Source organism: Hipposideros armiger, unplaced genomic scaffold (assembly GCF_001890085.2).
Source record: "Hipposideros armiger isolate ML-2016 unplaced genomic scaffold, ASM189008v1 scaffold_278, whole genome shotgun sequence".
In the NCBI taxonomy this organism is placed as follows: domain Eukaryota; kingdom Metazoa; phylum Chordata; class Mammalia; order Chiroptera; family Hipposideridae; genus Hipposideros; species Hipposideros armiger.
Genome location: NW_017731628.1, coordinates 564,970 through 585,293, shown reverse-complemented (window position 1 = coordinate 585,293; position 20,324 = coordinate 564,970). Strand labels below are relative to the sequence as shown.

General features: G+C 38.5%; 1 protein-coding gene across 1 annotated transcript in view; it reads left to right on the top strand.

The window, feature by feature from the left end:
* PHLPP1 (PH domain and leucine rich repeat protein phosphatase 1) overlaps positions 1–20,324 on the top strand; it is a 178,903-nt gene that overhangs the window by 123,854 nt on the left and 34,725 nt on the right. The window contains exons 6-11 of the mRNA XM_019657689.1: positions 4,749–4,895; positions 5,625–5,855; positions 11,187–11,389; positions 13,170–13,230; positions 15,982–16,077; positions 19,854–20,009. Of these exons, the coding sequence (XP_019513234.1) occupies positions 4,749–4,895; positions 5,625–5,855; positions 11,187–11,389; positions 13,170–13,230; positions 15,982–16,077; positions 19,854–20,009 (894 nt within the window). The remainder of the gene's footprint in view (positions 1–4,748; positions 4,896–5,624; positions 5,856–11,186; positions 11,390–13,169; positions 13,231–15,981; positions 16,078–19,853; positions 20,010–20,324) is intronic.

Here is a 20,324-nt window from a genome sequence, read left to right as displayed (position 1 = left end):
ATAGTTTCACCTGCCCTATAGATAGTCCAAAGAGGATATCTCCAATAATCTCTTATTGTGGACAAGGCCTCTAATTCAAGTTTTTCTAGGTATCTAGGTAGTTAAGGGAGGGGTAGAACAATTCACATACCAGGGAACCAATCCACATCTTAGGGTGACTGGTTCTGAACCCCCATACCTGTACGCATAGATTACAATTTAAAATCCTCAGATCACTTGGGATGCTGCACTGGATCTGGCCCAGTGGCCCAAATCTCCTCTCTTCCCATCTCTAGCTCCATCCTTGACCCTGCAGGTGTGTGGACACGCAGCCCACACTTCAAGCTCTGTCTGAAAGAGGACGCGGTTGGCACCCCCATAGTAGAGGCTCGCTATGTTCCCAGCCTCACCTTTCCTTGACCTACCTATAGCTTAACAATAGATCATCCCCCTTCAGCTTGAGCTCAGCATGTCCCCTGTCCCACCCAGTTCCCTGTTTTAGAAAATTACCCTGAAACTTATGACTAATACCCTTAGGCTTATTGATCACAATCTCAGTGGTCTACCAGGCTACTCCCCTCATTGTTCCTGGCTTGCTGACTCCACCAGAGAGCCACATAGATGGACGAAGGCTCCCTGCAAACCCCTGGACCTTCACGTAGCTTGTGGAGAATGGCCCAGATTCTCCCTTAAATACCCCCAAGCCAGCCCGAGAATATTAAGGCAGTTTTTGGAGGTGCTAACCCACTGCCTTCTCAGACCACCAGTGCTCTGATAATAAACGCTTATTCTATGACCCAACTCCTGTATCAGTCTATTGGTTGAGCAGTACAGGTAGCACGAGCCCCTGGTTTGGCCTCTGGTTTTATGTCCACCCCTAGAGCCTAGGGAAGAGGCCCATACAAGCCCTGGAAACAGATTCGGTGGTGTTTGGTTAGGGAATTCAGGGGTCCTGCTTACTTGGTATGAAGAGAGCTCTTCTCCAATGCACATACAATGGGAGCCACATAAGTAATTTTAAATTCTCTGGTAGCCACATGAGAAAAAGTTAGAAAAAAACAGCTGAAATTGATTTTAATAATATATCTTATTTAATTCAATATATCAAAATGATCAGTTCCAAAAAAAGTATTAGAGTGTACATACTTTTTGTACTAAGTTTTTGAAATCCAGTGTGTATTTTATACTTCAAGAACATCTCAGATTAGACCAGCCCCATTTCGGTGCTCAGTAGCCACCTGGTGCAGGTGGTATCCTACTGGACAGTGCAGATTTAGGGGAGGGGAGCTCCGACCCCTTGTTCTATAATAAGGGTTGCTTAGCCCCTGGGGCAGCTCTCTTCTTCATAAGATCGGGTAGTGCTTGCGTCCTTGAAGTGATCCAAAGAACAGTTGCACTTCTTTATGTTTAGAGCTGGTTACCATTTTTAAAACAAAAGATTTTGTATTTTTTATGCATAAAACTAATGCAAGGTACTTGTTAAGAGTTTGTTCGCCTTTTTTTTTTCTCTGTTCCATTTAAGCTTGTCAACTGTCTTTTACTCATTCACCTCACTACTGCTTTCCTTTGTTCCCAGGAGTGGTGTGGTCCTAGTAAATTTGTTTGCATAGATGCATATGTCCCCCCATTGTTGACACATACATTCCCAAAAGCCAGTGCTCCCATTTTCCACTTGAATAATTACTGGAATTGTAATTCTTCCGTTTTCTACTTTCTGAAAAGTCTTTGTACTTACAGATGTATTCTTTTTTTTTTTTTTAAGATTTTTATTGGGGAATTGGGGAATGGGAACAGTGCTGGGGAATTGGGGGAAAGGGAACAGACAAGTTGCTGTTGTTTTGTTCTTCAGTCTAGTTGTGGAGGACGTTGCTTCACTGGCCCAAGTTGGCACCATCATTGCGCTCTTCGCGGGTGAGGCAGATCAGTGGCTGGCTTCTGGACGGCCGCTTATAGATGTATTCTTACATCCAAACCTGTAGAGAGTTTTTATGACTTTATTTGAGCCAAACTGATGACAATGCCAGGAGCAAGATCGCAAGTGCTCTGGAGGACAGTTTGCAGTTTGTTTTATGCATTTGGAATTAAGGAGGGAATGTAAGGAAGATTACCTGAAGGCGGGAGAAAGCAAGGAGGGAACTGGATTACAGGATGGTTAACAAGATTATATGCTCTTTGGAGTGTAGTTATGCTTCTGAGGAGCCTGAAAAAGAGGCATTTCAAAGGTGTGCTAACCTAGATGCATAGAAACAGTGGACAGGGCTTGCTCACGACAAAGATGGACCTTTTACTACAGAAGTTATGTGCTGGGGCATGACTACCCACCCTGGCCTGCCCAGTTAGGAATTTATGATCAGATCACCCTGTGAGGTGAGATTACATTCTGTTAGATTGATGACAGCACCCCTTTTTCTTCCACATACTATACTGTGTTGGATAATGTCTAGTGAGTCTTTCCTTTCTCAAGGACCTTTTTTAAAAAAGTTGTTTAATTGCATGCATATTTTAAAACAGTGGCCAGTTCTAACAAATAAGGAAACATATCTAGAAAGAAGGATCTTTTTTTTGTTTGGACTAGAACAACAGTTTCATTTATTTTGGGATAGAGTTGCCAGATTTAGATGGGAAAACAAATACCCAGTTAAGCTTGAATTTCAGAAAACCAACAAATAATTTTATTTTTTAGTATAATTATGTCCCATGCAATATTTGGACATACATATACTAACAAAATTACTTGTTGTTTATCTGAACTTCAAATTTAACTGAATGTCCTGTATTTTATCTAGCAACCCTATGTCAAGACTCCTTTACTGTCTCAAAAATTGAGGGCCCTAAGTAGCTTTTATTTAAGTAGAAAATCTATTGATATTTACTGTATTATAAATTTAACTTGAGAAATAATTTAACACATTAATTCATTTAGAAAAATAATAAACCCATTCTTGTTAGCATACATATTTTTATGAAAAATAATTTTAAAACAAAAAATAGGAAGAAAAGTGTCATTGTTTTATATTTTTACAAGTCTTTTAATGTCTGGTATATTAGAAGATAGTTGGATTTTCATGTCTTTTTCTGCATCCAATCACATGTTCTATCACAAAGACATGTGCCGCCTAGAAATCTTCACTGGACACTTGGGAGAAAATGAGTGGCAAAACGCAAATGAAATCTTAGTATTAGTGTGGAAATAATTTTGGCCTGGGGAATCTTCTGAAAAAGTCTCAGGGACCTCTTCTGGGGTTCCCCAACAATACTTTGAGAACGCCTCAACTAGGAATAATAGACCCTGTAATTCTAGCTCATGCTATGTAGATCATAGAGAATCAGAATAGACAATAGGGATTCTTTGTTTTAAGAAGACCTAATGAATCAAATTGTAAAATATAAAAAAATTTTAAAATGATCATTCAGGTTTAGCAGTAATTCTTAGGATTTTTTTTTAATTTAACATACAATTAGTCTACATTCCACCTCCAAGAAAACAGCCAGATAAAAAAATCAAGATTTCAACCTGTCAAATAAGCACGTCAGCTTTCTATATAGAATAAACTTTATGTAACTATTTAGAACAAAGCCTAATGCTTTTTATTATAGAAGTCAACAATAGTTTGTATGGCAGTTTCTTTAAAATGCTGATTGGATGGATTGAATTGGATTTATTTGTAAGATATGTGTGTCTGTTCTAGGCATAGTGCATACTGCCTAGTATTTAGGCTTGGGCAGTTTTTTAAATGATTAGTATAATGCAATAACTCATCTGATTCTCATCTCAAATAGAAAAAGTATAGAAGTTGTCAATAGGCCAAATATAGGTGTGCACAGAGAAGTAAAACTGAAAGATGCCTTTTTTAATTGCTTGGATAACGGAAAAAATGAAAGAGCCATTAGCAGAAATAGAACAGGAGAAAGTGCTGGTCTGGGATGAAGATGGTAAGTTCAGTTTTGGACAGGAAATGTTGTAGGGTAGCTCAGGAGAGAAGAGATGGTGGATGATGGGGCAGAGGGTTGTTGACAGAGCAATAAAAGTACTTCCAAGGAAGGCAGTATATAGAGAGAAAAGAAACGGACAGAGAACAAATCGGTGAGGAATATTTACCTGTGGGGTAGGGAAGAGGAGATGAAGGAAAAAGAAGGCAGCAGGAGAAAAGGTTTGGAGAGAGCTAGGAAGAGGCGAGGTGAGGACAACGTCATGAAAGTGAAGTTAGAAGCCTTTTTCAAGGGTGTATGGTTAGCAGTATCGAGTATTGCATTGAAACTGAGGAATGATGATTGGTTCTTAAATTTGGAACTACAAAACTTGGTTACCTTACAGAGAGTGTAGTTTGTTTGTTATTTCAGGTTTGGATTTGAGAGCAGTGAAGCAGAAAAGTTTTTGACTTGTCAGGACAACCCAGAAACTCAGAAGAGCTAGATCTGCGTGTTCTTTTCCGCCCTCTCTGTTATCGTTTACACGTGTGTGATTTCAGCTGGCCGAGGTAACGCTAAAAAACTTCCTCCAGCAGATGTCACCTCCTCTCATAGCTAACCTTATTTTAGAGTGACAAGTTTGTGTTTTAAATATAATGTTTATATTTTAGGGGAAACATTGGCCTTTTGAGTCTGAAGACGTGCGTTCCAGCTCTGCCACTCGGCTAACCTCCGAGGGCTCCATTTCCCCCGCAGCTGAGTTCGAGTTGGGCAGGATGATCTGTAAAGCTGTGCTGAAATGATGTGAAGTTACGCATCTGTGACATTTGTCTTTTCTTTGTTCTGTTCTGTTGTAATAGGTTCACCAAGTTGAAGAGTCTTAACCTTTCCAATAATCATTTAGGGGACTTCCCATTAGCGGTCTGCAATATACCAACCCTGACGGAGCTGAACGTGTCCTGCAACGCCCTTCGAGCAGTCCCAGCCGCTGCTGGAGTTATGCACAAGTGCGTACTTGGGCCCCAGTGCAGAGCGTCCCCTCAGAAACCCCAGGGGAGCTGATCAGGCACGAGATCAGTTAACTGGTTGTGTTGGTCATGTAATTCTTGGCCCCAAATCAGGGCTCTGGTGTGGAGTTCATTTGTTAGCTTTTATACTCGAATCTTGTAAAAAAAAAAATATATATATATATATATATATGTGTGTGTGTGTGTGTGTGTGTGTGTGTGTGTGTGTGTGTGTGTGTGTATATATATATATANTATATATATATATATATATATATATCTCCTTGTTTAGAACTGAAGTTGACCATTGATGAGTGTGTCTAAACATGGGAGGAGGCGTTTCTCTTTCTCTTAGTTATGTTGAACTCTAAGACTTAGAAGTTAATTTTTTTAAATAAGAATGAGAGATGGGTATCTGGGTATTTGATTTCTTCTGTGGCATTCGCACTGCAGTTAGCTCCTGTCGTTCCCATTTATGCCGATCCAAGTTGGGAAAATTGGTCATAACTTTCGTTTTCAATAAAAGACAGCGATAAAAGGTGTTTATCGCTGATCTTTTCTCTCTGATGTATTATTGCCTCAAGCCCTGCCTGTCCTTCATGCATTTTGTAAAAGATAGTACATTTCCTTTTTCTGGTAATATGATTTATACTTATGGAACTTGTGTGTTGATAATAAAGATGTAAACTTAACACACCCTCTTTATAATTCTTATGTTTTCCTTAATAGCTTACAGACATTTTTGTTGGACGGAAACTTTCTCCAGACCCTTCCTGCTGAGCTGGAGAACATGCATCAGCTTAGCTATCTTGGTCTTTCTTTCAATGAATTCACTGACATTCCAGAGGTATTGGAGAAACTGACAGCTGTGGATAAACTTTGTATGTCTGGAAACTGTATGGAGACCCTTAGGCTACAGGCTTTACGAAAAATGCCTCACATTAGACACGTGGATCTAAGGTAACCATTTTTAAGAAATACATCCATTTGAGTGATTGGCTTATATTTGGGATAGTTTGTAGCCCTTTTGGTGACATTCTCCTGCCAGGGCAAGCAGGCTGGGTAGTTGAACTCAGGCCCATTTTTATATTTTTGCCCAGAGGGAAGAATAATGACTAATAGTAGGGTTTGCCTCATACCTGATACTTGCTTTAGATTTTTTCTCATTGATGAAGGACCACGTCTTGAAGGTCTTACTTGGCTTTGTAAGTTCGAACCCAGTTTTAATTTGCATGAATAGATAGGGGCCATGGGGGTCAGAGAGAACTATTTATGGTGAATGAAAACTCTATCATTGAGAGTAAAGTATGCATTTTTCTCTCTTAGTCTTTTTTTTCTGTGGCTTGAGGCATTTGACATCATTAAACATCTCTCCTTTATTAATTTTTTTTTTAATTTCCTTGGCTTCCCAAACTTAATGTATTCATTTAATTAAATTTATTTCTGTAACTTGTTTATTTTAATTTCCTATCTCTCCATCCAGTTGGTTCTGCCCTTAGTTTACTGTTCTTCACAAAATTATAAAACTCGTAATCTCTTGTTAGGCCCAAGTTTGGCGAGAACCTCCACTCTCACCCCTTGTAAGAGCAGGGGACCTGCAGTTTGAATCCCGATCACACTAAACTCCAGCTGGAAACCACTAGCACAATCCTTGCTACATCAAAGATGCTCAGTAATCATCCTTAGTAAGTCAGGTTCAGTTTTCATTTCTAATGCAGAATGAACCAGTACACAAGGAGGAAGCTATTTAAAATTTTTTTTTTTTTTTTTTTTTTTAGGGAAATGCAAGAGCCTGTCATGGGCTTGCATTCCTGCAAAGCAACATATTGGACTTAGGCCTTAATACTAATTTGCCCAATTTGATACTTTTTCAACCAAACTAACTCCCCCATTAGTCAGTGGTTGACGACCACATACTAGCCATGTTAAAAAATCTTAGGTGAGATAGTTAATGTCTCGGTGCAAATGATGTTCTCATCTATAAATTATAGTTAATAACAGAACCTAATTCGTTGAGTTTTAGAAGGAATTGAATTATCAACCTCACACTCCCTGCAAGTGAGTTTTGTATTGTTACTATTACCTGATTGAGGTGCTTTTCTACCCATGGAACCTGCTCAGCTCTCATTCTTGGCATCTTTACACCTTTCTGTTTGTCAAAGGTGGTTCTTTTCCTTGCTTTCCTACCCATTTTTCTCTCTGATGATAACCCAGACCCTCACTCAGACCTGCCAAGTTTTGTCAGTATAAAGTAACATCATCTTTTGCTATCTTTTCTATTCATGGGGTCTGGCCTTGGAAACCCATTCATTCCTGTCCCACAAAGAGTTGCATGGCTTAACCTTTCCTCAGACTAGAGGAATCAATCCTGTCACACTTGGGAAAGTGATAGCAATTTTTCAGACCTAGAATTCTTAATTCAGGAAGTATAAAATGGTTATAATTTATCTGATTTTGAGAATTTTCTGGAATGTGACAGGTGAGGGAACTGAACATTTTGCATTGTTAACTTTCTTTCTAAATTGTTAACATTACTTGCCTCTGAGTCACTTTGATTTAGAAAACCTAAATTTTTGAGAATTTAAGCCCTTTTTTATTCATCTATTGACCTCAGATAACAAGCATGAGAGGATTTCTGAGTTATCTGGTACATATAAGAAAATATCATTTTTCTAGATCTGAATTAACTTAGAAATAAGATCAATCTAATATGTCTAAAAGTAACTGTTCTTATTAAAAGCCTTATAAATTCTTCAGATTTCTAGGTCTAATTGGGTTTTTTTAGAGGAGATCAGTTACAGGATATTTAAATACCAAAATAGACTTTGAACACTCTGTAAATGTTGAATGATCATGAATTGATAACTGCTTCCCTCTAGGCCACTGAGCTGAGGAGGGAAAATCTGGGCAGATTCATTTATAATTCTGCTTTAATACTTTAAATTGAAGCTAGAGGAATGATTTAAGAGGAGTTTCACTTAGTTTCTGTAAGCAAAGGGCTAATTTTATTAACTCAGTTTTGTATTCCTTCAGATGGAAATGTTGCATCCGATTAAAAGTGGTCACTTTTGTTTGAATCTTATTCTTTTTCTTATATTGGCGTTCTTTGAGTCCGATTTTATTTCTCCTATGGCATCATTAATAACTCCTCCTCCTTCTCCTTTTGTCTGTCCAAAATGTGGCTGTCATCCACGTCTCTCTCCTTACTCGCGTCTCTTTCTGTTTCTGCCTTGGTGGTTGCCTGTACTCTCAGGGCTTCATCATTCACCTTCATCTCCATGTTAATTATTCCCCAGTCTTTCTCTAACCCTTCTTTCTGTTCTTGGAAGCAATTCCACTTTAGCTGCCAGCTGGATAATTTCACTTTGCTTTCCCCTATTGGTACATTTAACTAAATACATGTGAAATAGGGTTCAATTTATTTTCTTTATTCAACCAGGTCTTCCCCCTGGATTCCTGTTTTTGCTGATAGCAACACCACTTCATTGGTTATCCAGACACAAAACTTTGACTCTATTTCTAGTTTACCACAAGATTCTATCAGTTCTTCTTTCACTCTAGTTTCTCTCTTTGTTCCTTCCTTTCCTTCTCACTACTGTTGTCTACTGTCTGAGCCACCTGCTACCATTGTGTAGCCTCTCAAGCAAGCACCGTCTTGCTCAAAGCCTTCGGTTCTCTAGTTCAACGTATTTAAGCACTCATATCTGGTTTCCACTAGCCTCTGAGCCCCTTGAGGATGAGGCTGTAGCTCAGAGCTGCTCCAAGTGTGGTCCCCTGACCTGTGCTGGCAAGCCAACTATTTCTTACTTTTCCACAATGAGATATGTATAGAAATTAAGGCTTAACATTTTGGAAACATACAGTGATTCGACATTGCCACAATATCCAAGTAGGCTCATAGAAGTAGACTCATTTCACTGTACAGGGAGTAGACTTGTTTCAGTGTTGGTGAACTCACATGGTGAGCCACCACTTGTGGTGTGAGTTGTGTGCTGGTCGTGTGCACTGTGACTACCCATCAGTCTGTGATGGATTAGAAGTTTAGAGAGTAGGTCCTACACCATAGGTAACTTGGGAAGCACTGTTCTTATTGATCCTTGAGCCCCCGGTGTTAGCTCTTAGTAGGTACAGTTCTTGATAGATGTTGTAGCCATAGCCCCTCTCCTGTACCCTGCCCTGTGAGGGACTCCTGCTGTCAGCATGAAGCTCACCCTGTGCTCTTGCCAAAGGCCATCCTGCCGCTTCCTCTCGGATGGCTTTCTTTCCCCACTTACATCTGTTCCGTTCTGCCTACCCTTGGGGTTCCAGTGAGATGTTTCCTCTTCCTTCACATCCATTTTGACCAATTTCTTTATTTTATACATCATTTATGGCACTTATCACATACTTGTAGTCCTTCTACTTTATATATTAAAGCATATGTGATTTCCTCACCAAATTACAAGATCTATTGCAAATTCCTTGTTTTATTCATGTCTTATCTACACAAAGCCACAGGTCATCATCATCACCATGACCCATAGCCTTTCACTGTGTGCAAAGTATTGCTCAAGAAATGTTTATGAAATAGATAAAAGGGCTGTATTAACTGAAGGGATTATTGGGAGGAAATTTTAACCATGTTTTGCCTCTTTAAAAGTTCATCCGAAATAGTTGTATTATTGCGTATCAAAAACTTTTGATACTTGAACCCTGATAAAACTTGGCAACTTAAACTGAACAGTGGGAAGGTTAACTTCCTTTTCGTTATAGTTTTTCTTCTGTCTCCTCAATAAACTACTAACCCTTTAATTATTTAAGTATTGATATAATGAAATTGTGTGTGGGTGGGGGGGAACTATTTCAAATGAAGATAATAATGCCGTATTTTGAAGACAATATAAAATGTAGATTAGGGAGAACATGGGACATTTTTTAAATTCCTGCAGTCTGTTATATTCAAAATGAGATTTGTTTTTTCTTTTTATTCTGTGTACATATTCTAGAATCTAGTGGGCATTTGGAAATAGGCAAATTGCCAGGTTGAGGCCAGTTTTTGTAAAATCTTAGAACCTGGAATGAGAAAGAGAAGGAGCCAAAAAAAATCCTCTTGGGGACATTTGAAGAGGCCATATGCTGTGCTTGCAGGTTGACGGATCCTTGCTCTTTACTGTCACTCATCCTTGTGTTTCAAAGACTGTATGATATTGCTGTTAATTCAGTTATCATCACTTTTCTTTTTTCTTTTTTCTGTTTTAGTTTTCAATTGCAGAAATTCACTACAGAGAGACTTTGGCTTTTTTCTAAGCTCCAGCCTTTGTATTAATTTCCTTTTAACCAATTGCATGATCTTAGCATTTTGTTGACTTTGTAATGAGAAGTAGAGGGTTCTTGTTGTTTGTAAAGAAGTTGGACGTAGCCTAGCAAACAATAAAATGGGATTTTCATCTATTTTTCTCCCCCTTTGAAGCTAAATGTGTCTTTGTTACATTGGTTTCTAGTACCCTTGCTACTTGCCTGTCTTCCTGGCAGCTCATCCACAGCAACTTCAGTCCCTTAGCTGACTAATTCTCATGGCTGTGGTTCTGCCAGTTTTCCCCTGTGCCCTCCTCTATACTAGACTTGTTACTCCCCATATTTTTCCTTCATTTTATAATTTCCCAGTGAATTCTAGATGCCAAATTCCAGTATTTTCTGCACTCTGCTCCCTTCAAACAGTATTTTAAAGATGGAGTTAGTTTTGGTAATAAGTCTTTGGTCCTGAGCCAGGTGAAAACCCAGATGCTTACATTCCTATCTCTGGTGCCTGTGTGGCTCCTATTCATTCCCCACCCCCACCCCAAGTTCACCCTTTAATTCTACATGTATCATATGGCTGCTCATCTACCTGCTCACTTAGCCTCACTCCTTCCTTAGATATTCAGTGCGGCCGTAATGTGCTTGATGGGCTGTTCTGGGTTTTGTTTCTTGTGTTCTTTCAAATTCTTTGGAAATAAGTATGGATTTTTTTTCCCCCTCTTGAAATGAATTAAGGTAAAATCAACATGCATGCTTCTCATCCAGCCTTAGGGACCTAAATTGTGTTTCAGAATATATTGACAAGGTTAAGACCTCATGCCGTTGTAGCTGAAGGTAGCCAGAGAATCTGGCCAGTTAAGGAAGGGCCAGACGCTGAGATTAAAGAAATCATGAAGGGTTATAATATAGTGATACTTGAGTTGCTTCTCCTTCCCTCATCATATTAGGGTGTGGCCCTTTATTTATAGCGTTGCAGTTAATTATAGTCTCTATGTGTGTCTTTTTCTTTGCAAGACTGAACATAATTAGGAGGCTAATAGCAGATGAAGTGGACTTTCTCCAGCACGTCACTCAGGTGGATCTGCGTGACAATAAGCTTGGCGATCTAGATGCTCTGGTTTTCAACAACATCGAAGTTCTGCACTGTGAAAGGAATCAACTGGCGACACTAAACATCTGTGGCTATTTCCTAAAAGCACTCTATGCCTCTTCTAATGGTACGTAACAGACCACATCAGAGTTTCTCGGTGGGTTCCAGTACTTCACTCAGTGCCACCATCTCGGCCTTGCTTTGATTTTTCTGTCCTTGTTTAGTAAAATAAGATAAAAATCATGAAAGAAGAATGCTGGTTTGATACTTAACAGGAGTCAAAAAGGAAGAGTGTATAGTTCCCAACTTGTTAGTGTCGTATTGTGATATTTAGATACCTTAGTCCCACCTTGGATTTGGCTCCTCTGCTTGAAAGGTAGCGGGGATGAGGATGAACTGCTTGGGCTGCCTTGTTGATAGCATAGAAAACCTGGAACCTTGATTTAATACTGGAGAGTAAAAGCGAAAGGAAGGTCCATTTTGGATTCCATTCAGGGTCTCAGATTTCATGCTCCACTAACCGAGGAACTCACCTTAAGAGAAACCTAAATTTTATGTCCACAGGAGCACCACAAAGCAAGTGTCTTACTCATTTAATAAAATTTCTTCCTTATAATTTGGAAATCATGGCAGTTCTGATAAAGAAAAGGTCATATGGGCATATGTTTGCTAACATGCAGATTTCAGTTCTTACATCATGAATAAAAACAAGTGTTTACTACTAGTTTTGAACAAATGTTTATCAAGCACTTGTTTTATGCGTAGTGTGGTGTATGAGTTGTAAGGGATTTTTAAAAATGAGTTGACTCTCATCTGACTGGAGAAACAAGCCACGCCCTCAAACAGCTACAGGTCACTGAAGGGTTATTAGGGTTTGGTTAGGCAGGAGACTCAAAGTCAGTGTTGAAGAGGAAAGAATCGGATGTTGTTTGCTTGGCAGATGGGAGAAGACAGGAGATGCTGAACTCCTAGGTGTCTCCTGGAGAGTGGTAAGAGGTAAACAGGGGAATGCATGGCTTGGAGTCACGGTGAAGCTTTGAAGCTAGTACAGAGAGCTATCAAGATCCAGTGGAAACTCTTAAGCGGAGGAGGAAGTGATGTCATAAGACTGTTAATTTGAAAGTGGTGTGCAGAGTGCATTTATAGGTGAAAAGTGGAACAATCCCCTGCTCTGCTAATTTAAGCTATTGTCATGGTCTTCATGTGAGCTGATAGGAATTTGCAGTCAGGATTTTAGATGTTCATTCAAGACTCAGAGCTGGTACCTGAAACCAGGGACGGTAACTGAGAAGAGAGCTGGTTCCAAAAGTAGACTTATAAAACCCTCACAGGAAGCTGGTGCCTAGTGGGCACCCAGATACGAGCTGACCCTGTGATTTCCTGGTAAGTGTTTAGAGAAGCAGAAGGACGTTTAGAAACTACTGCCCCAGAAACAAATCCCGAGGTGTGGACAGTGATGTCACATTTCATACAGTTTTGAGGAAGTTCTCAGATTTGAATAGAGGAAGTTGTTCATGACCCCCCAGGAGTGCTGTTTCCATGGAGTGAAAAAGGCAGCAGCGGGGTCGCATTTGGTTTTGTGGAAGGAACAGTGAATGTTAAAAAACAGTATTCATAGTTAATCTTCCCGCTAAAACTTAGCATGCCAAACAAGAGAAGAGCCACAGTGAGTGGATGGGTAAGAGGTTGGGAAGGAGAATGAGTGATTTATTTCAATATCGGAATAAGATCTTGTGATTAAATTAAAAGTTCTCTGACCTTTCCTGTAGTTTCAAAGTAGAACAAATGGATGTATTGTACTTCCTAACCTAAACAAACAATGGAGAATAAAGCACAGTAATGATATTCTAAAGAGCCTCTGTATCACTTGAATGGTAACACTTTTGTGTGTTTTTTCTGCCTCCTAGAACTTGTTCAACTTGATGTTTACCCAGTTCCGAATTATCTGTCCTACATGGACGTTTCAAGGTAAGAAGCCAAGTCCTGTGGCAGCGGTTCTCCACCTTCCTAATGCCGCGACCCTTTAATACAGATCCTCATGTTGTGGTGACCCCCGACCATAAAATGATTTTCATTGCTACTCTATAACTGTAATTTTGCTACTGTTATGAATCGTAATGTAAATATCTTTTTGTTTTCCGATGATCTTAGGCGACCCCTGTGAAAGGGTCGTTCGACCCCCAGAGGGGTCGCGACCCACAGGTTGAGAACCCTGTCCTAAGGTATTCTAAAATCTGCTTGCAGATTACTTCGGTAATTCTGTCTGAGCATATGCACGAGAACTTTCTATATATTTTGAAAGTAAATGCAAACTAAATTCAAGTTTTAACTTAGCCTCTGAAAATGTACCTAGATGTCTGTCAGTTAAAATACTACATTTGTATACTGTAGTTGAAACCAGAAGAATCAGGGTGTGTTCATGTGATCACCAATTTGAACACCAGTCTTATGCTTGAAAGATTAGTGAATTGAGGGTCATATGGCTGGAAGTTCCAGTAATTCTTTAATTATATTAACCATATCTTCATGTCTTTACCTGAAATTATGTTGATTTCATTAAAGTATTGTGCTGTATTTCTTGGATTTCTTTCTTTCCTCCCTGTTATTTTGTACATACACCCCCTTGCTGAAAACCTCTAGGAAATAGCCAGTAAGCCTCCCAATGTAGATTTTCCACACAGCCTGCTCAGTTTTCTCAGCTCATTTGCGAATAGGCTGACCAGCTCGCCTTTTATACAAATTCACTACTGTAGTGTGTCATATCTACTCTAGTTCCCAAGGACATTATAGTAGACTTTTTCCTGAAGACATAAAGTGTGTATTTACACAAGTTAAACTTGAATAATCTTAACACACTAAAATTGAAAACCCCCTTTAACATAATTCCAAATGAAATACCCCAAATCTTCTGAACAGCCACAGTACTTGGGGGGGGGAGGGGGTGGCCTTCTAAATGACACCGTTAGCTCATTTCATTGTGTGAAATCAGATGTGTTAATAATCTCCATCATAATTATATAACAATGTGTCAGAATTTAGCTATTGTGAAAATTATTAAATTGCAGTTTTATTAGAAATTTGTAATTATAAAATCCTTTATGAGTAGTGCTTCATGCATTTCCTACTAAGTGCATGTCACACAGTTTTGTTTCATGTACCCAAAGTCAGATATTACCTGATTGAGTTCATCATTTTTTTCCCCTATCAGCCTTGAATGCTGTCTTCCCCCTTTTAATAAGAACAGTACTGGAGAGGGGTTTGCATACATGGGTTTATATAAATATCTTGAAAAGATAAAGATTTATTTTAGAGAGTTGGCCATAGAGTGAATCTACTTTCCCTTGAACTTGTAGGATGTCATGGACAAATGGTTGCCTTTGAAACCCCTAAGTGAAGCTGAATTGGAAACTTTTGCTTGTTCCTGAATTCTGCCACTTACATGCTAGTCACCTTTCTGGTGTAACTCGTGCCCAGAATCTTCACTGTAACATGCTCCGCCTCATTCACCTCCCAGGCTGTAGGACTTGGTCTTAGAAAACCTCTGCTTCCCCTCACATAGCTCTGAGTATTTCGCCCTCCTCCTTGTATGTGAATGTTTATGTTATCTGAAGGAACCGAGCCATCATCCATCGCAGCGTTTCCTAGGTCCCTAGAATTGCTCAAGTTCGAAGCTCTACATTCATAAGAGTTTTATTGCTGTATTGAGGTTGCTTTTGCTCTCCTATCTTATTAAGATGTGTTAGGGCTTAATTACTATCAAATAAAATCATTAAGCATATCAGTCTTTAGGGCTTCAAAGCCAAGACCGTATGTGCCTATATAGACACTAAGCAGAGAATAGTGCCATCATTTTTGTATTCTAATTGAAAAGATGACATAATAGCAAAATTAAAGAACATGATTTTTAAATTACACATAATGCCACTGCCCTAATATCACAACTGTTTTCACTTTTGCTCTGATATAGTCCTTATCCCAAACATTATATTTTTACAGAACTGTTCATCTGTTTTAAAGAATTATAGTCATAATATACATACCATTTTAGATTCTTTGTGCCTGGTCATTTCACATATTTAAAAAGGGTAACCACCTATGTGATTAAAGAGACGTTCAAATATAGTAGGTTTGTCTAAGAAGTGGTCAATTCCTTTAATAATTGAAGTCACGATTAGTTTAGCTCACTTTTTTATGGTAATTATAATAACTATCTAATGTCTAAGTAAATGTTTTCAAATAATTAACTCTTGAGTCTTAAGGGTCAGTGTACCTTTTCATTGCTGCCATTTCTTTCTCTATATCTATGGCTGTGCTTTTATGATATCCACTGGAGTTGAGAAATATTTTAATGTTAAAGGTAAAAATGTAAATTGGAAAACAAAACTATTTTATGCCATTTGACTATTTGAATTAACTGAAAGTGTGTGTTTATTTGTTTGCTTCCAATATAAGACCTCCTCTCCCTAAACTTGCATGGTTTTATAGACTTTTTAGGATAACAATTCTGGGAACCACACCTACTTTTTCTTTATTTCTTATTCCTTATCGCAGTTCATCTTGCTTCTAGATTAAAGTGAACAAAATATCCTTTTGATTTATACTCACTGTACTTTGGTATTTCATTTGAAGTTTTATTCATTAAATGTAATTATTTTGAGTTTCAAACTATATTTTAGGCCAAATTCCAATCAAAGAAAAAATGTATATTCTTATATTTAGGAACCGCTTAGAAAATGTGCCTGAGTGGGTATGTGAAAGCCGAAAGCTAGAAGTTTTGGATATTGGCCATAATCAAATATGTGAACTTCCTGCACGGTAAGTATTAGAAATCAAGTTAGAGAATCTCAAATTCAATAAGCAATTTTAAAAATTGCTGATTCTGTGTTCCAGTTGTTATTATGAATCCCTAAAAAAGATTAAAAAATATATTTAGTATCTTATACCTCATGTGGTGTTTTCAAGGTACAAACTTCCTTCATGCCGTGAAGACTGGAGTGAGGCTTTGACTCCTCAGCCTGACTTTTCAAAGTCATGCAGTGGGGTGGTGCTTAGTGGAAATTTTTAAATAAACCAAAAGAAATGTTCAGAGACTCAGCAAACAGTATGATTGGTTCACCTCTGTAATCTTAATTCTTTTAGAATCTCCCCCTTCTGTCCATTGACGTGACATGTCTACCTTACCCACAAATAATTTTTGATTTTCCTTGAACATAATTTTTTTTGGGAAAAAAAGATTATTAGATCATTCAACCTAGAACAAACTAGATTCTTTTTTTCTTGATATGAAATTTGAAGTAGAAGGTCCAAGAAATTTTCTTTTCTCCTCTTCTCTCTTAACATGTGTTAACTATTTTTATTTTGTATTTTTCTCTTTAATGGCAAGATTTCTAAAACAGCCATGTGAAGATATCTCATATCCATAGATATGGACATCTTCGTGTTAACTAATTGTGTCACAAAGTATTATTGGACTGTTAGTGACCAGCCATACAGTTAATAACCAGAAGAGTAGTAATCAGTCTGCCCTCCTGCTGTCCTGGCAAACTTTCTGTGATGATTGAAATGTTCTGTGCCTGTGCTGTCCAGCATGGTATCCACTAGCCACATGTGACTACTGAGCACTTGAAATGGGACTAATGTGAGTGAGGAACTGAATTTTAAATTTTTTAAAATTTTAATTTAAATAGCCATTTGTGGCTAGTGGCTGCCACAGTTCAGGTCTAGGTATTTGCCCCATTCTTGGCCAGTCTCTCAACAAAGGAAGTCAGTTGTTTCTAGCTATGTATAGTTGAAAATATCAATGAAAATATTATAGAAGCATGTCAATATTTTGGAGTAAAGTTTTACTTTAGGTGATCTTCAAAGGTACATGATCGATATTCCTCTAGTTTCTTGTAAAGAACAAGAATCATGAAATATACGTGCTTGGTAAGCCTAGTAAAATGTGGTTGAGTTGAGCTGTTCAATATGGTAGCCACTAGTCATTAGCCAAGGGTCTGTTGAGCACTTGAAATGTGACTAGTCCTGAGAAGTGCTGAAGTATAAAATACACTGGATGCAAAATATCTCAATAATATTGTATATTAATTATGTTAAAATAATATTTTGGATATATTGGGTCAAATAAAAAGTACTACAAGAATTTATTTACCCATTTCTCTTTACTTTTAAATTACATTATATGACTTATATTTCTGTTGCATAACACTGTTAAAATATAACTCTCATAAAGGAAATCTGAGTTACACTTTCAACCCCTGGAAAGCTGTTAATTTTACTTTCTTAGCCATACGTCATACCCATAAATTCAGTCCCTTTGAAAATGCTTTCTGCCTTAGAATTTTCTTGTTGACTGAGCATTTAGGTTACCCAGTGCAGCCCATCACCATCACTAAGAGAATGTTTGGTGATGTGCCCTGTAGACACCATGGGGTGTGTGTTAGGGGCGGGGGTGGTGGTGGTGGTAGAGGGGCTGTTTTAGAAGACAAACAGCAAAAATGAAAGCAGGCTACTACTAATAGAGAAAAAAAATAATTTGTTGAAAAAATCTTTTATTATCTTCTTTTCTATTTTCTCTGTTTTTGTTCCCACTCCAACCTCCTCAGTCCAACAGACACAGCACAAAGGAATCTAAGGCCTCTGTTTCACTGTAAGCTGTAACAAAGATACTATATACATAAACCAACAATTAAATAAATACAAGATAACTGATATTTTATCTAATTTTCCCCCAGAATTAATCTTTGATTTGCTCTGTGTTAGTACAGGCTTTTTGGGGGACCTAAACAAATGCTTATTCAAAACAAATCCCAAATGCTCTATTGTCAAGGAATTTAAACAGTGTTTGTTTTTGTGTGTTTGTGTTTTAAACCCGTGGGACAAAAACAATATGTATTGTTTTCTCATTAATTGTGGCATTTAGTTGCAAACTTTGTATCAGCCCTGTCATTGATCTAATATTTCAGACAAGACGGTGATTCATTAGAAGTTGATTTACTATTCAAGGTTTGTTTATCTAAGCGATGTGTGTAAAGGGTTTGACAAAATAGAAATTAATATTTAGAAGTGGAAATGTATTCAAAAGAGAAGACTGCATTTTGGTGCTTTGTATCCAAAAGAATTGCACTAAATCCAGTAATTGGCAATTAATACTCATCCTATAGTTATCATATCTACTTTTTTATTTGGAAAAATCAAGATAAAGATTTTGTCACCTGTCTTTCAATTATCCATCTGTTTAAGGCTAAAGTGTGTGTGTGTGTGTGTGTGTGTGTGTGTGTGTGTGTGTGTGTGTGAATAATAAATAACCCCATCCTAAATTGTACTCCACACCCAGCAAGGCAGTAAAATTGGTGAAACAAATCCTAAATTATTGGGTTGAAGCGACCATTACAGAAACTGCCCCTGTGTTAACTGTGACTGAATGATAGTCCTGGACAGTCTGTCTTATCACGGTGCTATCTAACCCTGCCAAGTCAGACATGTTAGATGTCATTAATGATGGCCTGTGGTGTCGCAGCACAGAAGTAGGTTCTAGCATCTTCATAAGCAAAGAAACTAGTTTTGGTATTTAAAGGGAATTAAAGGTACGGCTGGAATGTAGAGTGATTATAACAACTTTGGAGGTCAGTGAGTGAAGTCAGAATGGTGAGAAGCAGGAGGTGCGTGAGGAGCCTCATTCTGGGACAGTGGCATACATGAATTCTCATTCCAAGTTATAACCTCATTTTCCCATAATCCCCAGATTTCTATATTTAAACCCAGGGTCTGTTTTATTCTCTGTAACTGTTGAAGTCCTAAGTGGTCATAAAGCAGATTTACATTAGATTCACAAGTGCGAGTATGCATCATTGGTTGCCGTTCTGATAACCCAGAGAAGAAACACAGCCACGCTTCCAAAGGGCTCTTTAAGGCTCAGAAGAAAATAGTGGATTAAGTGCATTCTAGTCTCTTTAGGAGGGAGTCTCTACTTTGATCTAGGATTAAACCAAAGAGAAAACAAAAGTATACAGACTTAGGGAAGTGAGAAAAGGGAGGAATCATTATGATTGTGCAGTGCAACTGAGGAAAAGTTGAACATTTGCTCAGTTGGCATTTGTAAAAGACTAGTTGGATAAAAGAATCCTTTGTTTAATGTTGATCCTGTAGATAAAACTTTGCTTGACTGTATTTATTCAGAATCTGTTGTGGGTAAAACACCCCATGTTCGTTCGTGGGCGATACAAGATACAAGCCCTACCTTGAGAAGCCTACCACCATTTGAAGCTTACCCTGTGACCCTAACAAGAGTAGACTGCTCTCTTCAGTATCTTCTGTGAAACTTGTTTCTCTTTCGTTAAGTAGAGCTTCTTCATTAAATGTTCCTTTTCATAGTTTTTCCCACCCTATGCTTTGAAAGTATGGAAAATATTGAAATATGAACAGCTCCAAGTTTGAGCTTATGTTAAAATGAATTTGCAGTTGCTCTGAGTGAGTTGATGTTTTTTGGAGAGAAAAATTTTAAGTGTTCTCCTACTCCTATTCATTTTGTAGTCTTTATTCAAAATTAGCTCTAAGTAAGTTTCCTTCTGACGTTGTCCCTCTCTGCACAGCTTGTTTTGTAACAGTAGCCTCCGGAAGCTGCTGGCGGGACACAACCAGTTGACCAGGCTACCTGAGAGGCTGGAAAGAACCTCCGTGGAGGTCTTGGATGTGCAGCACAACCAGCTCCTGGAGCTGCCCCCGACCCTCCTGATGAAGGCGGACAGGTAAAGGGCGTGTGTGTTCTGCTTGTTCATCCGCGCTGCAAAATGCCCCCTCGGTAGCCTTCTTGTCTCACTCAATCTGAGACCATTCTGTGGACTTTCCAATTACCTGTCTGTCTGAAACTGGTGAAGAAACTGGTTTGCCAGCCACCTCTCTGACCACTTCGTAGAGGACGGAGACAGGGATATACTGTAGAGTCTTCATTCATCTATCTCGCTGCTTTCTGGAGAGAAGTGGGTTAAGCTGTGCCAGGATGAGACCTTTGCTACCAACTCGTGCAGGATGAGTTATCGTATGAGCCTCTGGTCCTGCTTTCA